General features: G+C 47.3%; 1 protein-coding gene across 1 annotated transcript in view; it reads left to right on the top strand.

Moving 5' to 3' along the window:
- The first annotated feature begins 12,626 nt into the window (after nt 1–12,626).
- VWF (von Willebrand factor) overlaps nt 12,627–23,644 on the top strand; it is a 177,000-nt gene continuing 165,982 nt past the window's right edge. The window contains exons 1-3 of the mRNA XM_010330022.3: nt 12,627–12,823; nt 14,102–14,156; nt 15,987–16,151. Coding sequence (XP_010328324.3) covers nt 14,102–14,156; nt 15,987–16,151 — 220 coding nt within the window. The 5' untranslated portion in view covers nt 12,627–12,823. The remainder of the gene's footprint in view (nt 12,824–14,101; nt 14,157–15,986; nt 16,152–23,644) is intronic.

Raw genomic sequence — 23,644 nt, 5'->3', positions numbered from 1 at the left:
GAGGCTGAGGCAGGAGAAGCGCTTCAGCCCGGGAGGCGGAGGTTGCAGTGAGCCGAGATCACACCACTGCACTCCAGCCTGGGCGACAGAGCAAGACCCTGTCTTAAAAAAAAAAAAAAAAAGATTACTAGATCCTTCTAGATTACTTAGACTCAATGACAGGTGTTCTTTTTTTCCTTTCCTTTTTTCTTTTTTTTTTTTTTTTTTGAGACGGAGTTTCACTCTTGTTACCCAGGCTGGAGTGCAATGGCCCAATCTCGGCTCACCGAAACCTCCGCCTCTTGGGTTCAGGCAATTCTCCTGCCTCAGCCTCCTGAATAGCTGGGATTACAGGCACGCGCCACCATGCCCAGCTAATTTTTATATTTTTGGTAGAGACGGGGTTTCACCATGTTGGCCAGGATGGCCTCGATCTCTTGACCTCGTGATCCACCCGCCTCGGCCTCCCAAAGTGCTGGGATTACAGGCGTGAGCCACCACGCCCGACCTGACAGGTGTTCTTATAAGAGATACACAGGGAGACATACAGGGGAGAAGAGGGGGGAGCCATGTGAAGATGGTGGCTGAGATTAGAGTGGTGCTGCCACGAGCCAAGCCAAGGAATGTCTGGAGCCACCAGAAGCTAGAAGAGGGGGGGAAGATCTCTCCCTTACAGCCTTTGTGGACACCTTGATTTCAGACTTGTTCCCTTCAACACTGTGGGAGGATACACTGTGCTGTTCTAAGCCACTTGGTTTGTGGTGATTTGTTACAGCAGTGCTGAGACACTCACACAGGAGGATGAAGTAACGCAGTGTTCACAAGCAGCTAGCAGAGTGGCTGGTACTTGCAAGGTGTTCACCAAATAGCACATTCTCCCTCTACAGGAGGGAGACGTGGAGGGATGAACAGGAGAGAGGAGGAGTGGGGAAGAGGCAGGACGTTTGGATGGTGGAAGTGTGGGCCGAGCACAGGTGTCTGGGGAGTAATGCTGCCCGGCACCCAGCAGACATTCTAGGGTGCATGGTATGGGGCAGGGGTGGGCATGGGCGTGTGCCCAGCAGGGTGTTGGATGGAAGGTCAGAGAAGAAAAAGGGCCCATGGCAAGGGAAGGAGGCAGGCTAGAGAGGCTCCTCCTTGCCCTGGGGTCTTCCTCCTGTGGTGTCCCCGCACCTGGGCTGCTCCTGCCTGGCCTCCACCGCCTTGGTACTCATGATGGAGCTGAAGCCGTGCTTGGGGACCCAGGGGCCATGCCAGAGGAAAGTTGCTGTGCTGCTGGTCATTAAAGGAGTCATATGAACTTGGGAAGAAGGAAGCAGCAAGCGGGATGGAGTGAAAATTTGAGGTCCTTGACTTTGTTTACTGAGCACCTGGTAACCCCTTGGATTCTTCAGTCAACCTGACTATGAAGATGTAATTAAAGATGGCAAGACAGATCATCCTTGATTACTAGATCCTTAGGCAGGGCGTGGTGTCTCATGCCTGTAATCCCAGTACGTTAGGAGGCCGAGGTCAGGAGTTCGAGACCAGCTGGGCCAACATGGTGAAACCCTGTCTTTACAGAAAGTACGAAAGTTAGCTTGGTGTCACATGCCTGTAATCCCAGCTACTCAGGAGGCTGAGGCAGGAAAATCGCTTGAACCTAGGAGGTGGAGGTTGTAGTGAGCCGAGATCACGCCACTGCACTCCAGCTTGGGTGACAGAGCGAGACTCCGTCTCAAATAAAAAGAAGGTGAGATTTAATCAGCTTAAAGAGAGTAAAATGATAGACATTTTTTACAAATGCAAGTTTGTGGACTGACATTCATATTCTCCACAAAAAATTGAAGATAAATGTTTAAAACTCTTTTGTCTTTGAAGGCTAAGAAACTGGTAACAGTGTTGCTGCTGAGAAGGGAACCAGAGGGCTAGTAGGGTGACTAACTGTCCCGGTGTGCTAAGAGCTGTCCCAGTTTTAGTGTGAGTCCCCCAATCCAGGGCAAATTGGGAGGATTGGTCATTCATCAGAAGGAAAGGAGAGCTGACTACTCTTCACTGTGTATCTTTCGTATACTTTTCACTGTGTATCTTTTGTGTACTCTTCACTGTGTGTCTTTCGTGTACTCTTCACTGTGTGTCTTTTGTGTACTCTTCACTGTGTGTCTTTCCTATACTCTTCACTGCGTGTCTTTCGTATACTCTTCACTGTGTGTCTTCGTGTACTCTTCACTGTGTGTCTTTCCTATACTCTTCACTGTGTGTCTTTTGTGTACTCTTCACTGTGTGTCTTTCGTATACTCTTCACTGTGTGTCTTTCATATACTCTTCACTGTGTATCTTTTGTGTACTCTTCACTGTGTCTTTCGTATACTCTTCACTGTGTATCTTTCGTATACTCTTTACTGTGTCTTTCGTATACTCTTCACTGTGTGTCTTTTGTGTACTCTTCACTGCGTGTCTTTCATATACTCTTCACTGTGTATCTTTCGTGTACTCTTCACTGTGTATCTTTCCTGTACTCTTCACTGTGTGTCTTTCGTATACTCTTCACTGTGTATCTTTCGTATACTCTTCACTGTGTATCTTTAGTGTACTCTTCACTGTGTGTCTTTAGTATACTCTTCACTGCGTATCTAGCCCTCCTCAATAAATATTAAAGGTAAGTGGAGAAGTGAAGAAAAATCCCCATATTAATGTGACACAAAACTAACATTTTTAATCTTTAAAGAGCTTTTATAAATCAATATAAGAGAGATAAGCATCTCAGTTAAAAATGAGCTAAAGATATGAACAAGAAATTCACGAAAGAAATATACATGGACAATGTTAGAAAATGTTCTCCTGATAATGAAAGGAATGAGTATTAAAATAATAATCTTATAGTTTTTGCCACTTACATTACTAAATCTGTAATAAAACATAATAATGCTATAGAAGGGTAAATTGGTACAGTTTTTCTTGGGTGGGTATATAAATGGCTAAACAATTTTCATGCCCTTTCGTTCAGCCATTTCCTGTATTTCTAGGAATTCGTTTTGAGGAAATGGGCCGTGTGCATGAAGGTTTATGTACAGGATATTGGTCACCCTGCTATTTGCAAGGCAAAACCCACATTTCCACATCACTTGGCCTCAGAGCTTTATTTTTTAGGTGAAATTTCCAACCGGAGAGAAAACTAGAGCAGATAATCCAAAAACACCCACAGTCCAGTCAGCTTGCTGCATCTTAACATTTTGCCATATTTGCTTTATATTTTTGAAATAATTACGTTAAGAAAATATTTGCAGAGAGGTATGAACCCCCCTACGTCCCACTTGCTGGATTCCATCTTCTCTCTTCTTCCCCAGAGGTAACTAATATCTTGAATTTAGAGGTTATCACTCTACATGCATGTTTCTTTTATTGTGAGTAAGCATATTTATTTATTCATTTTTTTTTGAGACAGTCGCATTCTGTCACCCAGGCTGTAGTGCAATGGCTTGATTACAGGTCACTGCAGCCTCGAACTCCCAGGCTCAAGTGATCCTCTTACCTTAGCCTCCCAAGTAGCTGGGACTAGAACTGCACACCACCATACCCAGCTAGGTTTTGTTTTCTGGTGTTTTTTTTTTTTTTTTTTCCATAGAGAAAAACCATGTTTTCATAAAGAAAAAATATGACCAGCCTATGTTACCCAGGCTGGTCTTGACCTCCTGGCCTCAAGCAGTCCCCCAGCCTTGGCCTCCCAAAGTGCTGGGATTACAGGTGTGAGACACCATGCTTGGCCAATTGAACATATTTATAAGCAATAATATATAGTTTTATTTTACATGGTCTTTTCCTTTACTTAAATGGTACATATCCTCTGATGCATGCTTTTGTTTTTTGCTCACCATTATTTTGGGAGTTATTCCATGTTGGGACACGTACCCTAGATTATTCTTTTTTTTTTTTTTTTTTGCCTGAATTTCTAATATACATAATGGACACAGTTATAAATACATAGAAGAGAAATGCAGAACCTAATGACATCCCCCTATATCCAACCCAGTAATACATGGCATCTTAAAGGGACCCAGACATAGCTCTGAAATCTAGTTGGAATTCCTAATACCCCTCTCTTTTTGTATCTCTGGTCTATCTTGATAGAATGGATAGCATAGGGCTGGTACATAGAGTCTTGTCCTCATCTGTATCGTAGATAACTACATGACAGATGTCTTCATAAATATCATTGATATAAGATTTCTCCTATATCAACAATGACTTTATAATTCAACTTTGGTATTTAGATTATATGCCTTACATTCAAGAACTCTTCACCCACTGCTGCCCACATATGCTGACAACTGTTCTGATCCCAGCAGGAGTAACAGATTTTATTTCTTTTTCTTTTTTTTTTTTTTTGAGGGCTACATATAGCTAGAGCTTCCAGTTTTTTTCAAAAGAAACTAGGTATCTGTATTTTTTTTAATAAGAAAAAGAATAAAGAAGAGGAAGAAAGAGAAAGAGGAAGAGGGAGAGAGGATGGGGGTATTGCTTTATTGCCCAGGCTAGAATGCAGTCTAAATATGGGTATGCCTGCAATTGTCCTTAATAATGGAGATATAAAAGAAAATGAGGGAAGAGAATAACAAACAAGGAGCCAACCAACATTTTGTTTAAACTTCTAAGTTGATATGATGTGGTACTGATCTACGTATTCCTTATTGGGTGCGTATATATTTAGGATCTTTAGCTCTTCTTGTTGTTGCATTGATCCTTTTATCATTATATAATGTCCTTCTTTGCTTCTTTTGATCTTTGTTGCTTAATTGTAATTTCTGCTTTTTATTTATTTATTTTAGCTCTCTGTTTGGTTGGTAAATCCTTCTCCATCCCTTGTTTTGAGTCTTTGTGTATCCTTGAATGTGAGATGGGTCTGGATGCAGCGTACTGATGGGTTTTAGTTTTTTATTCAAACTGCCTGTCTGTCTTTGGATTGGGGGATTTAGTCAATTTAAATTTAGAATTAATAATAATATATGCGAGTTTAATACTGCTGTTTAATATTAGCTGGCTATTTTGCCCATTAGTTGATGTAAATTCTTCATTATATTGATGATCTTTTTGGTATTATTTTAGAAAGGCTGATACTGTTTGTTCCTTTCTATGTGTAGTGGTTCTTTCAGAAGCTCTTGTAAAGCAGGCCTGGTGGTGATGAAATCTCTGAGTGCTTGCTTGTTCACAAAAAACTTTATTTTTCCTTCACTTGTGAAACAGTTTGGCTGGATGTGAAATTCTTGGTTGAAAGTTATTTTCTTTAAGGATGTTGAATATTGGTCCCCACTCTCTTCTGGCTTGTAGGGTTTCTGCTGAGAGATCTGCTGTAAGTCTGATAGGCTTCCCTTTGTGGGTAACCTGACCTTTCTCTCTGGCTGCCCTTAGTATTTTCTCCTTCGTTTCAACCCGGGTGAATCTGATGATTATGTGCCTTGGAGTTGCTCTTCTTGAGGAATATCTTTGTGGTGTTCTCTGTATTACCTGGAGTTGAATATTATCCTGCCTTACTAGGTTGGGAAAATTTTCCTGAATAATATCCTGAAGCGTATTTTCCAGCTTGGATTCATTCTCTTCGTCACATTCAGGTACACCTATCAAGCGTAGATTAGGTCTTTTCACATAGTCCCATATTTCTTGGAGACTTTGCTCGTTCCTTTTTATCCTTTTTTCTCAATCTTGTCTTCTTGTTTTATTTCATTGAGTTGGTCTTCGACCTCTGATATCCTTTCTTCTGCTTGATCAATTCAGCTGTTAAAACTTGTGCATACTTCACGAAGTTCTCGTATTGTGTTTTTCAGCTCCATCAATTCACTTATATTCCTCTCTAAATTGTGTATTCTTGTTAACATTTCGTCAGATCTTTTTTCAAAGTTCTTAGTTTCTTTGGATTGGTTTAAAACAAGTTCTTTTAATTCACAGAAGTTTCTCATTATCCGCATTTTGAAGCCTGCTTCTGTAATTGGAACACACTCGTTCTCCATCAAGCCTTGTTCCGTTGCTGATGAGGAACTGTGATCCCCCGGTGAGGGAGAGGGGTTCTGATCTTGGGTATTCTCAGCCTTTTTTGGCTGTTTTCTTCCCTTCGTTATAAATTTATCCATCTGTGGTCTTTGTATTTACCATCTTTGTAATTGGGTTTCTGAGTGGACGTCCGACTTACTGATTCTCAGCGCCAAAATCTGAGCAACCCACTGCGCCAACTAAATCAGCGGCTTTAAGATTGATAGTGCTTTTCTGACTCTGCACCAAGAACCGACGCTCCAAGGCGCCAGCGAAACCGCCTCGCCGGTCACAAGAGTCGCGCTGGCGACCCATGGGGCTCCTCTGCTGGGAATCTCCTGGTGCGTGAGCAACAAGAATTCATGTGAAGGTGTGGTGTCCTCTGGTTCTTTGTGCTTTCACTAGGAGCTACAATCCCGAGCTGCTAGTGATCAGCCATCTTGGATCCCTAGATTATTCTTAATTGTTATTTGTTATTTCACCGGATCAATGTATCACAATTTATTCATTAGTTCTTCTGCTAAAGTATATTTAGCCTGGTTGTTTCACTTCTTTGTGACTGCAGATCCTGCCGCAGTAAACATTCTGTGCATGCCGGTTGTGCACATGCATGAAAGTTTCTCTAGGAGATATGCCCAGGAGTGCAGTTGCAGGGCTATGGGGAAGAGCATCTTTAAATTTTACAGATATTTTTACACTTTCTCCAAGTGCTTTATTTCTTGTCCTCAGCAGCATATAGGAATTCAGGAGGTTGTCATCCTTGCCATTCTGAAAAGCAGATAACTAATTGTGGTTTTATTTTAGATGTCCCTGATGACCGACCAGTGGAGTTGTTGAATGGGTTTTTTTTTTGTTTGTTTGTTTTTGTTTTTTTTTTTTTTGAGACGGAGTTTCCCTCTTGTTGTCCAGGTTAGAGTACAATGGCTCGATCTCAGCTCATTGCAACCTCCATTTCTCAGGTTCAAGTGATTCTCCTGCTTCAGCCTCCTGAGTAGCTGGGATTACAGGCATGTGCTACCACACCCAGCTAATTTTATACTTTTAGTAGGGATGGGGTTTCTCCATGTTGGTCAGGCTGGTCTCAAACTCACAACCTCGGGTGATCAGCCTGCCTCATCCTCCCAAAATGCTGGGATTACAGGTGTGAGTCACCGCACCTGGCCACCTTTGAAATTATTTTTAACTATTCTTGATTTTTTGCTTCCCTATGGCTTTTAGGATAAGCTTGTCTAATTATATGAAAAATGCTGTTGGATTTTGATTTAAATCGTATTTAATTTACAGATTAATTTGAGAATATTGGACATCTTTACAATATTGTGACTTAGTAAATTTGAACACAGCTTATCTCTTCATTGAGTTTTCTATCTTACAACAAGATTCATGATTTTCTTCATATTATTATTGGAAAGATTTTATTCTATTATTCTTTCTTTTTAGATGGAGTCTTGCTCTGTCACCAAGGTGTGATCTTGGCTCACTACAACCTCTGCCTCTCTGGTTGAAGTGATTCTCCTGCCTCAGCCTCCCAAGTAGCTGGGATTACAGGCACATGCCACCATGCCTGGCTAATTTTTTGTATTTTTAGTAGACACGGGGTTTTACCATGTTGGCCAGGCTCGTCTCAAACTCCTGACCTCAAGTGATCTGCCTGCCTCAGCCTCCCAAAGTGCTGGGATTAGAAGCATGAACCGCTGTGTCCAGCCCATTCTATTTATTATTAAGTGTCTGCAGTAATCGCTGCTTTACCAATAGGGTCACTTCAAAGATTGTATTTTATAATCATATAGGAACATAGATTTTATTTATTTATTTATTTATTGCATTTTAGGTTTGGGGGTACATGTGAAGAACATGCAAGACTGTTGCATAGGTACACACGTGGCAGTGTGATTTGCTGCCTTCCTCCCCTTCACCTATATCTGGCATTTCTCCCCATGCTCTCTCTCTCCAGCTCCCCACCCCCCACTGTCCCTCCCCTATTTCCCCCCAACAGACCCCAGTGTGTAGTGCTCCCCTCCCTGTGTCTATGCGTTCTCATTGTTCAACACCCGCCTATGAGTGAGAACATGTGGTGTTTGATTTTCTATTCTTGTGTCAGTTTGCCGAGAATGATGGTTTCCAGGTTCATCCATGTCCCTACAAAGGACACGAACTCATCATTTTTGATGGCTGCATAATATTCCATGGTGTATACGTGCCACATTTTCCCTGTCCAGTCTATCATCGATGGGCATTTGGGTTGGTTCCAGGTCTTTGCTGTTGTAAACTTTGCTGCAATGAACATTCGTGTGCATGTGTCCTTATAGTAGAATGATTTATAATCCTTTGGATATATACCCAGTAATGGGATTGCTGGGTCAAATGGAATTTCTATTTCTAGGTCCTTGAGGAATCACCACACTTCCACAGTGGTTGAACTAATTTACACTCCCACCAATGGTGTACAAGTGAGGAACATAGATTTTAAAAAAGGAATCCTGTAGCAAACTTCTATTATCTTCTATTATTTGAAGATATTAATGTCTACACAGAAAAATTCAAAAAATTGATCACGACCACTTTCTTCCTTCTAAGCAATACAAGGACCTTAATATACGTTTACTCCTGTCTTACATGTTATTGCTGTCTGATATTTTGGTTCTGTCTAATTTATAAAAACTCTCCAATTTATCATTACTATTGTTATTGTTTTATAGAATCACTGCCTGCTCATATTTACCCTTATATTTACTATTTTCTTTAACTTTTCTTTTGGCATCTTCTTTCTGGGCTGAATTTTCTTCTTCCTGGCAGGGCAAGGTGGCTCACACCTGTAATCCCAGTGCTTTGGGAGGCCGAGGCGGGAAGATTGCTTGAGCCCAGGTGCTCCAGGAGTTCGAGACCAGCCTAGGTAACATGGCAAAACCCTGTCTCTACAAAAAAAAAAAAAAAAAAAAAAAAATACAAAAACTAGCTGGGTATGGTGGTGCATGCCCATAGTCCCAGCTACTTGGGAAGCTGAGGTGAAAGGGTCATTTGAGCCCAGGAGTTTGGGGCTGCAGTGAGTTGTGACTGCGTCACTGCATTCCACCCTGAGTGACAGCGTGAGACCCTGTGTCGAAAGCAACAACAAAAAATGCTTTTTTCTCCCTGAAGTAACCTCTTTAGTAGTTCTTTCAGAAAGGGCTATTAATGTTAAACCCACTCTCTGTTTTTCTGGAAAGAAAAAAGTGTCTATGTTTCCTCAACTCTGAACGATAACTTACTAGGTAGACCAGATGTTACAGTCACCTTCCATGTCCCTCCGACTCCAACTCTTCCTATTTCTTCTAGACTACCAGTGTCTGCTCCGTGCCCAAGGGGCCAGAAGTGTTGAGGGCTGAATGCCTCCAGAAACAGCCCTGACAGTAACTGACAGGAAGGAGTAAGGGTAGAAACACCTCTGCTCCCTGACCCAAGAGTGGGAGGATTCGGAGGCATGGACCGTACATTTTCCCAGACTGTACTCCAGAATGAAGCTTCCTTGTCCACTTGGTGGCTGGCATAATAAACATCTTTTACTGGCTGCTTCCCCGGCCCCATGTCAGCCCACCTCGGTCTCCCAAAGTGCTGGGATTACAGGCGTGAGTCACGGCACCTAGCCACATTAGAAATTGTTTTTAACTACTCTTTATCTTTTGCTTCCCACATGGATTTTAGGATCAGTTTGTCCTCATTTTAGGATCAGCTTCACTGCCTATGGCCTATACTTCTTGCCCTTTCAAATCAATTATCTTTACTAAAATACTCAGAGTCTGCTTCTGGGACTTCAAACTAAGAGACTGCATATAGAGTTCTCCATGGAGGGACTTTTTCTCTCAGCACTTCTCTCTTCTCTTTGGATCTTCTAAGTCTATCATGTTTCTTTCTTAGTTCCTGTTCCTCCCCCCCCCTTTTTTTTTTGGAGACAGAGCCTCACTCTGTCACCCAGATTGGAGTGCAGTGGTGTGATCCCGGCTCACTGCAACCTCTGCCTCCTGGGTTCAAGCAGTTCTACTGCCTCAGCCTCCCGAATGGCCGGGATTACAGGCATGCGCCACCACACCCGGCTATTTGCTGCTTTTTTTTTTAGTAGAGACAGTATTTCAACATGTTGATCAGGCTGGTCTGAACTCCTGACCTCAAGTGATCCACCCCGCCTTAGACTCCCAAAGTGCTGGGATTACAGGCGTGAACCACCTGTCCTGGCCACCCCTCCATTTTTTTTGTCTCCATATTTGAGTAATTTCTTTAGAATTATTTTTCAGCAATATCTGGTTTTTAATTTGTGTTTTTCAATTAATTTACTACTTATATTCATTTCTTAAAGTTCTTTTTTTTTTTTTCTTTTTTTGAGACAGGGTCTCACTCCACTGGCTGGACTGGAGTGCAGTGGCACAATTATGGCTCACTGCCGTCTCAACCTCCTGGGTTCAAGGGATCCTCCTATCTCAGCCTCCTGAGTAGCTGGGACCACAGGCGTGCACCACCACACCCAGCTAATTTTTTATTTTTATTTTTTGTAGAAATGGGTTCTTGCTGTGTTGCGTAGGCTACTCTCAAATTCCTGAGCTCAGATGATCCTCTTGCCTCCATCTCCCAAAGTGTTGGAATTACAAGTGTGAGCCTCCACCTCTGGCCTTAAAGTTCTTTTTCAAGGTTTCCTGTTCTTTTTTATTGTTTTCAGTTCCTGTTTTTTAGTGTATTATATTTTAATTTACTATTTATTTATTAATTATTATTTTTTAGAGACTGGGCCTCACTCTGTTACTCAGGCTTGAGTGCAGTGGTGTGATCATAGCTCACTGTAGCCTTGAACTCCTGGGCTCAAGTGATTCCTCTGCCCCAGCATCTCAAGTAGTTGGGACCACAGGCTTATGCCACTGCACCCAGCTAATTTAAAAAAAATGTTTATTATTTGTAAAGATGGAGTCTTGGTATGTTGCCCAGGCTGGTCTTGAACTCCTGATCTTGTGATATGCCCGCCTTGGACTTCAAAAGTGCTGGGATTACAGGCGTGAGCCACCTTGCCTGGCCTATTTTCTGAAATTCTTAGGGATCTAATTCCTGCTCATGGTAGATTTTCTCAAGGGTTGTGAAATTTTTGATTTTGAATTCATCCGCAATGAAGTTTTATTTGCATGAGTGCAAAGGATGAAAATTCTAAAGAAAGACTGCATTTTCCCACCCCTAAAACAGGTGGAGACAGGCAAGCTTCCTTATCTTCTATGTTGGGGGATGGATTTTTTTTTCTGGTCCATTGTTTGGAAGACGTTTCTCTTCAAAGTTTCAGCTTTATGCAGGGGTCTCCATCCTAGTTCTCCCTGTGGGTCAGGCCGGTAGTCCCATTTCCCATTCTTGCAATTTGCAGCCTCAAGTCTGGACGGTTCCCAGACTGGCCAACACTGGACCCCCATGGGCCTACCCTGCCTCATGCTCATTTAGGCTCCTTTTCCTCATTGACCCTTGAAGATATTCCTTACTTTCCTCCTAGATCAGCTGTGCATTTAAAGAACATTTGCTGTATTTAGCACAGCATTAAAGGTATTTTGTCATGAGAGGGTTTTCAGGTTGTTGTTGTTGTTTTTAAAGTTGGAAGTGGAAATCCCGATGGCCTTTCTACTGCCTTGTGCTTTCTGCCTCTTGTGCCATTTTTCTTCCTTGGGAGGTGCCTCTTCCTCTCCTGGGATGGTAAAGGCAGTGGAGGAGTGCGATGTATATGGGAAGGGAGGAGGCTGGCACCTAGTGGTTTCTCATAGTGGTAGGGCAGGCGGTATCGTGGAGAAGCGGAGAGGAGCTCCTCCATGCCCAGCCGTGGCGCGAGATGCACATCTCAGTGCGTGGAACCCCAGCACGAGAGTCACCTTACCCTACTCCTGCCCATTTCATCAGTTACTTCTTTTAGTGGGAATTCGTTCAGCAGATGATGTTGAGAATTAGGCTTTTGGGACTGGGAGGCTGGGAAGAAGAATTTGTGTGTGTGTGTGTGCGCGCGCGTGTGTGTGTGTGTGTAAGGTCAGGGTATCAGAAGTGGGTGGAAGCATCCCTGAGAATTAGAATTATTCAAATCTAGCAAAAATCGAAAAGTATTAGACTTAAACCATGGCTCCTCACCTTCACCGTTTTACAAAGGCCTAGGCTTGTGCCCAAGACCTTCATCTTTAACCGGTCCATTCAGCCCTGGCCATAACCCAAAGGGACTGTTTTGGTCAGCGCCAGGACCGGATGCTTCGCACCTGGGGTGCATAGGCAGTGTTAGAGCTCTCCTTCCTCCAAACACAGCAGAGAAATTGGCTCAGGTTGAGATGTTTTTCCCAACTTCCCTGCAGGCCAGTCCTGGAAGCTGGATCAGGAAGCTGTGTTGTTCTAGTGTGATTCCCCACTGCCTGGATCAGTCTGCCCTGAGAAAACCAGCATTCCTGGTTATCCCACACGTGCGGGGCACTCTGGGAAGACCAGGGATCAAGTGCTGGGGTGGAGGGGTTGGGGGTGTTTGGGGAGGGCAAGGCAGTTCATTAAGGCAGCTGCCAGGAGGTCTCCCTCCAAACTCTACAAAGCTTTATCAGCTCCGAGGTACTTCTAATACCATTTCCTTTCATTGTTTCCTTTTGGTAATTAGGAGGAGGAGGCCAACCTCCTGCTGTGGCAGCCCACAGCCTATTGTGGTGGGAAAGGGAGGGTGGTTGGTGGATGTCACAGCTTGGGCTTTATCTCCCCCAGCAGTGGGGACTCCACAGCCCCTGGGCTACATAACAGCCAGACAGTCCGGAGCTGTAGCAGACCTGATTCAGCCTTTGCAGCGGCTGGGAGCATGGCCTAGGGTGGGCGGCCCCATTGTCCAGAGGTGAGTTTCCCAGGGACCTTGGAGATACCTGCAGCCCTCATTTGCAGAGGAAGGTATGGCCATTGGAAGAAGAGCTGGCTCAGTTGTGGGAGGAATATGCAGGACTGACTGATCCCTGCTCCTGGGGAGCTGGGGTTCTCTGTCTCTGGACCTGGAGGGCTTTGTTTGGAGGGGCGATTCAATTCAGGGAGGGATGATCCCAATGCTCCCTCCTCTACTTGCCTCTGAGGGTCCTGGGGCTGCTTTTCTTCATGCAGTGGGTTTTACTGCTTGATAGTACATCACTCAAATGAGATGGAATGAGCTTTGCCTTCGCCTGTGGGAACCTTCCGGGATCGGCTGAATGTAGCTGTGCTAACTTAGGACTGGTAGGGGACAGCTGCTTGGAGATCAAGACCTGGCCTTATTTGACATCTCAGTGTTCCTTCCACAGATACATCACAGATTCACTTTATCTCACCTTTGTCTGGATGGGACCTTGGGTAGGAAAGGAGTCACCCCCCAGTGAATCTCAGGCAACAGATTCGGCACTTCATTTAACGACATTTTCCAGAGGAGAGGGGCTACAGCAGGGGCTCTAAGGGACTTGGGGGTATGCTTTGCCAGCCGTGATCAATTGTCCCTCTCTTGGGGGGTCATACAGTGGAGATGCCTGCCTGAGTCCAGGGCCGCTGGACTCCTGTCCGTTTTTTTAGATGAGCTCAGCAAACATTTGCTGGACATCTCCTGGATGTTAAGCATCTTGCCAGGCGCAGGCCTTGGAGACAAGAGAGACAGCCCTTGCTCTGGAGGCGCTTGTGGTACAGAGTTGGGGGCCAACTGTCATGTTGGCAGTTCCTCAGCATTCTCTATGTCTGGGGTGCTGTGGTGGGCACACAGTGTAAGATGGTTCCTACTCGCCAGTCTGGATGCAGAGGCAGGAAGGAATGAGATGTGTCAGGTCCCAGCTGCTTCAGGAGGCAGGGACGTGAGAGTGGCCCGGCTGGCCTGGAGGGAGGGCAGGGTTTTCCACCTGTCTTGGTGCTCTGACTGCTGTCTGTGGAAGGGTGCCCACAGGTCCCAGCACACAGCGATTATTATCCTTGGGCCTAGTACTGGCCAGGAAGAGTTTTGCGGGGCCAGAAGGCCATGTTCGAAGGGGAAGAGAGGGTCACAGAGATCAATCTTTTCTTCTGCTTTGAAGAAATGTTTTTGCTACTGCATGCCTTGACAGTGGCTGCTCCAGCAGCCTCCTCCCTGGGCAACACTGACCAGCTCATGTTTCTTGCTTCTGTGCAGATGATTCCTGCCAGATTTGCCAGGGTGCTGCTTGCTGTGGCCCTCACCTTGCCAGGTAGGTACCAAAAGGCCTCGATTTCTCACTCCCCACCCCGCAGGGCTATCTGAAGTGCCCCTTTCTGGGAATAAGCAGGTGTGTCTGGAGCTCACCCGTCTGCCCAGCCACAAGTAGGCGCAGGCTGGTGGTCTCCTGTGAAGGTTCTGCGGAGCTCCCACCCTGGACCAGTATTCCAGAGATGAGGTGCCTGCAAATGTCATCTCCTATTGGGGGATTAGGAAGCACAAGGGTGGCACAGAACTATCCTATATTATGGGGGCACAGGACGAGGAAGAAGGAACCCAAGACTTGGATGGATTATTAGTTTTAGATGAGATTGTGGAGGTCACCTAGTTGACCCTCCCATGGTACAAATGAAGAGACTGAGGGTCGGAGAGGAGAAGTGACTGCTCCAAAGTGTCCTAGAGCCAAGTCAGAGGTCAGTCTTCCTGGGTCCCAGGCTGGTGCACTGCATTGCATTGGGTCCCTTTCCACGGCACTGCATGTCACTGCTGCCCTTCTCTTGCTAAGATTCCGAGCCTGTGAATGGCAGGAGGGGACTATTGACCTCGGGCTCTTTCCACTTAGATCTCTCAGGTCAGCAGTATCCAGCTGCTGCCCACAGGTGAGTCCGGGGAAAGAGATATACATTTGTCACACTCTCTGAATCTTCCTACCAGGCGAGTCTTTTGCCAGGGAACCCAGAAACTTAGAGACTTATTGCTGTGTTTCCCCACCTGCCAACACACACACACACACACACACACACACACACACACCCCTGCAGTCAGTGAAGGAGTTAGCATGTGACCCTGGAGGAATTCACACTTCATAGAGTCTATGTGTCAGGCACACAGTCTGATCTGTTTAAAATTTAACCTGCTCAATATATAATCATAGATTTATGTACAAAGGGGCTCACTGCAATCTGTTTATAATATTAAAATATGGAAAATTGCTGGAAACCTAATAATAGAGGGCTGTATTATAGATATTTAGATGCAAAATATGATGCAGCCACTAAAAACCACATATTGGAAGTATATACAATAGCATGACAAATTATTTACAATCTACTGAGAAATAAACAGAGGTTATAAGTAGTTTGCACAAGGTGGTCACCAATTTGTAAAAAACCCACAATTGTGTGTATGCTGTAAAATAAAATGGAAAGGTGAACATTGAAATGTTAACTCTAATGATCACTGAGTGTTGGGTTACAGATGGTTTTAGCTTCTTTGTGCTTTCTTCTCTTTTCTTTTTTGAGACAGTCTGGCTCAGTCGCCCAGGCTGAAGTGCAGTGGTGCGATCTCAGCTCACTGTAACCTCTACCTCCTGGGCTCAAGTGATTCTTCTGCCTCAGCCTCCCAAGTAGCTGGGATGACAGGTGCCCACCACCACACCTGGCTAATTTTTCTATTTTTAGTAGAGACAAGGTTTTGCCATGTTGGCCAGGCTGGTCTTGAACTCCTGACCTCAGGTGATTCACCCACCTCGGCCTCCCAAAGTGTTGGGATTACAGGCGTGAGCCACCATGCCCAGATAACTTCTTTATGTTTTTTTCTGTATGCTCCAAATTTTTAATAATGATGACATTTTAAATCAGTAAGTAAATGTTATTAACACTGATAGATTTCCTGAAAAACTTCCTTAGTTATTGCTATGAATCTGGGTTCATATTTGGGAGCTGAAAGCAACAGCTTTAGTCTCATTTAGGATGGAAAATACCTCCCCACAGCCCAATTTCTATCAAAGGCAGTCTAATTTCTACGGGGCCAGAGAGGTTTGAGTGGACGGTCCCAGTTGTGGCCTGTGATCACCAGCCCAACCTGTGGCCTCTCCCTCCAGGGATCGTTTGTGCAGAAGGGACTCGCGACAGGTCATCCATGGCCCGATGCAGCCTCTTCGGAAGTGACTTCATCAACACCTTTGACGGCAGCATGTACAGCTTTGCGGGATACTGCAGTTACCTCCTGGCAGGGGACTGCCAGAAACGTTCCTTCTCAATTATCGGTGAGTTCTGGCATTGCAGGGAGGAATTCAGACAGAGGGTTGGCTGAGCTCAGCCCTGGTGTGGGGGAGGATTCCTGCTCTCAGGATAGGGCCTGAGCTGAAAGGTCAGCGCTGAGAACTAGGAGAGGAACAGCCTTTCCATGACATGTAGCACCTCTTGGCTTTACCCGGGTCTCTCCCCACGGGGGCCCGGTGAGATGGATGAAGAGAGTCTTTATCTTCTCTGGTAGTTCGCTGTGTCCATTGTTCTGGGCCCAGGTGATGCCCTGAAAGCAACACAGCATCAAGGAGCATGATGAACTAGAAAAAGGTGCTTTGGAACCTCGTTGCCAAAGGGAAGACTCATTGTTGTTTTCTTGGTGGCCTGTGGATCAGAACATCAGCTTATGCTGAGCACCTCCTGTATTCTTGGAGAAGGACTGCTACTGTCCCTGCATCCCCACAACAGCCCTGGGATGTAGTCATAATCACCCTAGTTTTACCAGTGGAGAACTAAGGCCCATGGAGGTTGCATAATCCTTCCAAGGCCTGACAGACAATAAAATGTGGAGCTGAGGCTGGGTGCAGTGGCTCACACCTGCAATCCTAGCACTTTGGGAGGCCGAGGTGGGCGAATCACCTGAGGTCAAGAGTTTGAGACCAGTCTGGCCAACATGGTGAAACCCCATCTCTACTAAAAATACAAAAATTAGCCTGGCATGGTGGTGGGCGCCTGTAATCCCAGTTACTCCAGAGGCTGAGGCAGGAGAATCACTTGAACCTGGTTGCAGTGAGCTGAGATGCACTCTAGACTGGGCAACAGAGCGAGACTCTGTCTCAAAAAAAAAAAAAAAAAAAAAAAAAGGTGGAGCTGGATTTTGATCCCAGGCCTCTCAGATTGACAACATGTTCCTCTGGATTAAGGAGAGGGGACACTTGGCGAGGTTGGGAGGGGCAGGGATACAGGATTATGGTTTGGTGACCTCCACAGGGTAAAAACTAACCAAGGTGTGTGGCATGAGATGGCAAAGGACAGGCTCATGCTGTGACAGAAAAAGTGTTCATAACACTTGTCTTTTTTTGTTGTTTTTTTCTGAGGTGGAGTTTTGCTCTTATTGCCCAGGCTGGAGTGCAGTGGCACAATCTCAGCTCACTGCAAATTCTGCCTCCTGGGTTCAAGCAATTCTCCTGCCTCAGCCTCCCCAGTAGCTGGGACTACAGGTGCACACCACCGTGCCTGGCTAATTTTTTGTATTTTTAGTAGAGACAGGATTTCATCATGTTAGCCAGGATGATCTCGATCTCCTGACCTTATGATTCACCTGCCTCGGCCTCCCAAAGTGCTGGGAATATAGATGTGAGCCATCGTGCTCAGCCTCATGACACTTGTTAAAGCCAGTAGGGAAGACTTTCAGGAGGGACTGCTGCCATGGGGTTTTTGTAGCCAGGGAGAGAGAGAGGACTCAACTTTGAATACAACAAGGAAAAGTGAAGATTTAGGGCCAAGGAGGAGGGAAGGGGCCAGTGATGGAAAATTTCAAAGAGGAAACGTCAGGAGTAAGAGAGATTCTGTTTAACCCAGCTTGACAGGTGTTTTGCTGAAGGCAGGCCAGAGTGATTACATACTGAGGGTGGGGGTGTCTTTGCTAAGTCGAACTAGCAGGATTCTTATTAAAACTGAACTGAGCAGGCCAAGGACAGAGCACAAGGCCAAGGCCTAGTCTAGAAGAGGGCTCAGAAGCCCCCACACATGTTTGGTCAAGGGGGGAGTCTTTGGCAGCACCCAGACACTCACCTGAGATCTGGGCTCTGGGCTGCTGGGGTCATTGCACCATCAGTCAGCAGGGACTGATGCAGGGTCCTCTGTGTGCCCAGTGCTGGACCAAGCTCTGTCTGGCACCTGGCCGTAGCTATGAGCTCCCTCTATTCCTGGTCTCTCTTTGAGACCACCTTTGCCACCTGCTCTGACTCTGCTGGGAAACCTATCACATATGACTTCCTGGCACTGCCACCCTCTCCACTCCTCTGTGAGCTCCTCAGGGGCAAGGAGCATGTCTCACTCATCTGTGTTTCTTGGTGCTTAGCTCACTGGAGTCTCTGTTGTGCTGAAGATTTTATTTTTTTTTTTTTTGATGGAGTCTTACTCTGTTGCCCAGGCTGGAGTGCAGTGGCACAATCTCGGCTCACTGCAACCTCTGCCTCCTGGGTTGAAGCAATTCTCCTACCTCAGCCTCCCCAGCAGCTGGGATTATAGGCATGCACCACCTGGGATTATAGGCATGTACCACCACGCCCGGCTGATTTTTTTGTATTTTCAGTAGAGACAGGATTAGCCAGGCTGGTCTTGGACTCCTGACCTTGTGATCCGCCTGCCTTGGCTTCCCAGAGTGCTGGGATTACAGGGGTGAGCCACCCTGCCTGGCCTGAAGATGTTTACAGAGTGGTGGTGTGTGAGGAGCTCTGGGGAAGGAGCTTTGGTTGGCTAGAGAGGAGGGGAGGGTGCTGCATGCCATGGGGACCGCACGAGAAGTGGGGAGGCAGAAGGGGCACGTGCTCCTGATGTGGAGCCCTGGGGAGGTCCGTGTGGCTGGAGCAGCGGTTGCCAAAGTCCAGGCTGCATCAGGGCCACCTGGAGGGCTGTGACAAACAGATCTCTGGGCCCTGCTCCCAGAGTTCTGACTCAGTAGATGTGGAAGGCGCCCTGAAAATTTCATTTCTAACAATTTCCCAGCTGCTGCTGCTGCTCTTAGACTGGATAACCAAACTTTGAGGGGCGGGACTGGAGAGGCTGGGCTATAGGGCGAGGCCACAGTGTAGGGTCTTGAAGTCCGATGGGGAATCTGAGTCGATTCCACAGGCTGTGAGGAATTCGTGTCGGGTCTTGTGCAGCAGGAAAGTGGTGAGAGGAGACTGGTGCTTTGCCAAGACGGTCCTGAAAAGGGGAGAGGTAGGAGGTGGTGGACTTGGCCGTGGTAACCAGGCAGGCAGTGAAAAGGCCGGAAACACCCCAGGGAAATCAAGGAAGCCATCCTGAACACCAGCCGTGAGGGGTCCCAACTTGCTTCAGAGGTGGCAGCTGGGGAGGAACTGGAAAAGCAGCTGGAGAGAATTCCCCACCCCTGCCTCCGGGAAGCTGATGACTCAGGCTCTCCCTACCTCTGGTGACCCCAAGTTGTGTTTTAAGTGGATTTTCCCATTATATAAACCACAGCAAAGCTGATACAGACCCCTACCTGTGATGGCTCTGGGGTCAGTAGGAATGGAGGGCTAGAAGTGACCGGAGGAGGCCGGGCACGGTGGCTCACACCTGTAATCCCAGTGCTTTGAGAGGCTGAGGCAGGCAGAACACCTGAGGCCACGAGTTGGTGACCAGTCTGGCCAACATGGTGAAACCCCATCTCTACTAAAAATACAAAAATTAGCTGGGGATGGTGGCGCATGCCTGAAATCCCAGCTGCTTGGGAGGCTTAGGCATGAGAATCACTTAAACCCAGGAGGCGGAGGTTGCAGTGAGCTGAGATAGAGCCACTGCACTCCAGCCTGGGCACAGATGAAGACTCCGTCTCAAAAAAAGAAAAAAGTGGCCGGGGGAAGATTTTGATGGAGATGCTGCGGTGCCCAGGTGGGGGTTGCTGTCTGACTCCACAATCTGTGTTAGTTCAGCTCTGCTCTGGGCTCCCTGTCTGGAGACGGATTTGTAAACAACATGTACTAATATCTTCATCCCAGGCACAGAGCTCATGTTCCGGGGTCAGAGAGCCAAGTTAGCATGTTGGAGAAGCTCCCTTCCCCTACTTGAGCCCAATTCCAGACCCCGCACCACGTCAGGGTAGCCCTCCCAGGTGGGGAAATGTAGGCTGTTCTGGTGCCTCTGGGCTGCCTCTGTCACCTCCTTCAGGAAGCCCTTGTGCCCATTCTGCCCACCCAGCACTGGGCTCACCAACTCTTGCTCACTGGTTTCCATCCTGCAGGACTGGGTGGCTCTGCCCCTGGCAGGAAATGGAAGCGCAGAGCCAGAATTGGAGTTGGAAAACCCGTGTTCTCCTCCGCTCTCCCTCTTTACTGAGTGTTCTGAGGGTAGCTGCGCAGTTTCCTCATCTTTAAAATGGAGATACCGTGAGCATCAAGGGAGACAGGTTATCTGAAAGCGTGATCGCTTAGCCAAGCTGAGTTATTGAAAGCAGCCGGGTTAACACGGGGTGTTTGTTCACTTGGAAGCGCCCTGTGGGGACCGGGGGGCTGCTCGCCCTCGGGCATTTCCACGAGGTCAGTGTCACTTCAGTTCCATCTGGCCCACGTGATCCACATGGGTTTGTGCTAGAGGTCCGGCCTCTTGGGCCACCCTTTTCCATGTTTCGGTGGCCACAGAGGAGTCTGAAGGGCGATGGAAGGCTTGTCTACTTCAAAACCTCTTTGTGAGATTCCCCACTAGGCCACTATTCTTTTCTTATAAGCAACTTGCCCTTGTGAAGTATCCATTTTCTGGGAGACTGTTTGCCTAAACCAGGTTAGGGATCAAACACACTTTAATGTAAACTGGTTTAATTTCCACCGAAACCATGCTGGTGATGCCATAGAGAATGGGTGGCTGCTTTGCCTGCTGTTGTTGATGGGTATGTGGGAGAAGAGGAAGAATGGGAGGGGGCGGGCTGGCACGGGTTCGTCAGGGCAACCAGGGGCACCGGGTCAGGGGAGGGGAGCCCAGGACTTGGGCCCTGCAGTTTCGGTTTCCATGGACATACCCACCTTCTGTTCCATTGTTCTGCAGTGACATCCTGACTCCTTGACCGTAAGTCCCACATCCACATTCCTCCCGAGTGCCTGTGGCCCTTGCTCACATCCTGGGTAAAGTGTTTATGTCCGCACATGAAGGGCCACCTGGTGCCACGGCTAGACCCCCATCCTTGATCTTGGCTTCTGGCGAGGCAGGCTCCAGGGTTCAAGGCCAAGGCGACACGGCTCTTTGCCAGGCAGCACGGGGGCCAGGGAGAGACCGTGGGAGTCCTGGTTCGTGCTCTTCCTTAGAGACTGCTCTTCCTCAGCTACGGCTGCAGGATCTGGCTCCCAAACCAGCCAAGAGAGAGGCATCAACAACAGCCAACAGTCTGCTGAGTCACTTCTCCCTTAGTTTCCATGGCGTGGTTAGACCAGACCCTTGTTCTCAGTTTGGAGGAAGGATCACCTGCATCAGAATCACAGGCCTAGAAGGTAGAGTGTTTACTGGAAATGCAGATGAGTGAGTTTCACGCTAAAGCCTGAGAAAGCATCCACGTCTGACTGAGGTTCCAGCTCTTGGCCTGCTTCTGAAGGTCCCGGATACCTTTCCCTCTAAGGCATGGGCTGGGAGCTTACTCCTCACTCAGCGCCTTAATCACTGCGTTCAGCAGGCCTGGTGGGAGCCTCTGGAGGAGGAGCTTCACTGCCCTGTCTTGCTTCTGTGGGGTGATAGCCAGCCTCTTTTCCTAAGAGTTATAGGAAGTGCTAACCTGGAGGTCTGTGGAGTGCAGGGGTCTCTCCTGGGCTCACTGGCGATTTCTAATGGCTTCACATTATCTGATCCCCCTGAGCTCTGCATTGAGGGAAGCAGGCAAATAAAATGCAAGGCGATCTGGAGTTCTCCCTGCATTAGTGGTTAGCGCAATCTAGAACACTCCGATGCCCCGTTACGTGGCTTTGTGTTGCAAAAAGGGGATTCGGACAGAGTCAAAAAAGCCTGAGTGTAGGCTCTGCTCCATGCCCACCGTGGAAACCAGGGCTTCTCAGTCGGGGGATGTCCCCCCGAGGATATTTTACAGTGTCGGGAGACATTTTGGGTTGTCACAGCTGTAGGGAGGGTGCTGCTGGCCTCTAGTGGGCAGAGGCCAGGAGGCTACTGGTTCTCCTGCCATGCACAGGGAAGTGTCTGGCCCCGAATTCGAGTGGTGCAGTGGAGAAGTGGAGACATCCTGCTGTAAACCTAGGCCTTAGTTTCTCCGTCTATAAAACAAAGTCAGCCTAGATCAGTGTTTTTCGAACTGAGTCATGAGCCATGGATCCTAAAATTAGTTTAATGCTAATAACTAGCATTTAAAAAGGTGAAATAGAATAGGATAGAAACCATCAGAAAATACTGGAGTGCATAGTACATGGCAAGAGTAGATTTTGTTGTTGTTGTTGTTGAGATAGTGTCTTGCTCTGTCACCAGGCTGGAGTGCAGTGGTGCGACCTCTGCTCATTGCAACCTCCACTTCCTGGGTTCAAGAGATTCTCCTGTCTCACACTCCCGAGTAGCTGGGACTACAGGCGTGTGCCATCACACCCAGCTAATTTTTATATTTCAGTAGAGATGGAGTTTCGCCATGTTGGGCAGGATGGTCTCAATCTCCTGACCTCGTGATCTGCCCGCCTCGGCCTCCCAAAGTGCTAGGACTACAGGCTTGAACCACTGTGCCTGGTCGGCAAGGGTGAAGATGTGAAATGTGTGTGTGTGTAAAAATTGTGTTTTTACTATGCTTTTGAGCAAACGAGTTTAAGAACCGCTTGTTTAGATCCTTCCTGCTGCTGTTGTGTGTTTTTCTGAGTTGTAGGCCTTTCTAGATTACACTTTGAAAAATCCCACCGCCAGGCTGGGCACAGTTGCTCATGCTTGTAATCCCAGTGCTTTGGGAGGCTGAAGCAGGAGGATTGCTTGAGCCCAGGAGTTCGGGGCCAGCCTGGGCAACATACCGAGACCCCCATCTGTACAAAAATATACAAAAATTAGCTGGGCTTGGTGGCACACGCCTGTAGTTCCAACTATTTGGGAAGCTGAGGTGACAGGATTGCTTGAGCCCAGGAGTTCAAGGGTGCAGTGAGCTGTGATCACATCACTACACGTCATGCTGAGCGACAGAGCAAGACCTCAAAACAAGCAAAAACAAAACCCCCAATTCCCTTATCACTCCCGTGCTCCAGGAGTGGCCTGACTGCTCCTCAAGCCCCCCTCCGCCATCCCGGGCCAGGAATTCTCCACGCCATGCAGTTCAGTCATCACTGAAGGGCACGAGGCAGCCCCACTCCTGCCCCTAGACTGCTGTTTTTGGTTTGTCTCCGGGTGGGTGGGGGCTGGTTACCACAACCTAAATCAGCCCCTTCAGGAGCCCCAGTTCCTGCAGTAGGTGAAGCTCGGGGAGCAGCCAGCACCACCTCCCCTGACTGCCTGGCGCTGCCTCACAGGGGCTCAGCCCCGGGCTGTCGCTTGGACTTCCTAATGCTGGTCTCGCCCTTCACATACTTAAAACAGCACTCGGGTTGGAGTCCCAGCTCTGTCATCACTGACTGGCTCTGTGGTGATGGGCAGGTTACCCCAGGGTCTGCCACCTGGCTGGCCCCGAGCCCCGCAGCCTGCATGGGCAGGCTCCTCCGTTATTTACTCCAGGAGGGCGGGGCTCCCCTTCCCTCCCACACACTTCTCCTGGTTCTTTCCTGTTTGCGTTTTCTGCTTCTGCTGAATTCATGGTTTGTTCAGCCTTGCAGGCCTTACTTTTCAAACTTAC

The sequence above is a fragment of the Saimiri boliviensis genome, chromosome 7 (genome assembly GCF_048565385.1).
Source record: "Saimiri boliviensis isolate mSaiBol1 chromosome 7, mSaiBol1.pri, whole genome shotgun sequence".
NCBI lineage: Eukaryota > Metazoa > Chordata > Mammalia > Primates > Cebidae > Saimiri > Saimiri boliviensis.
The sequence above is the reverse complement of the archived record's forward strand: the minus strand, read 5'-3'. Positions and strand labels throughout refer to the sequence as shown.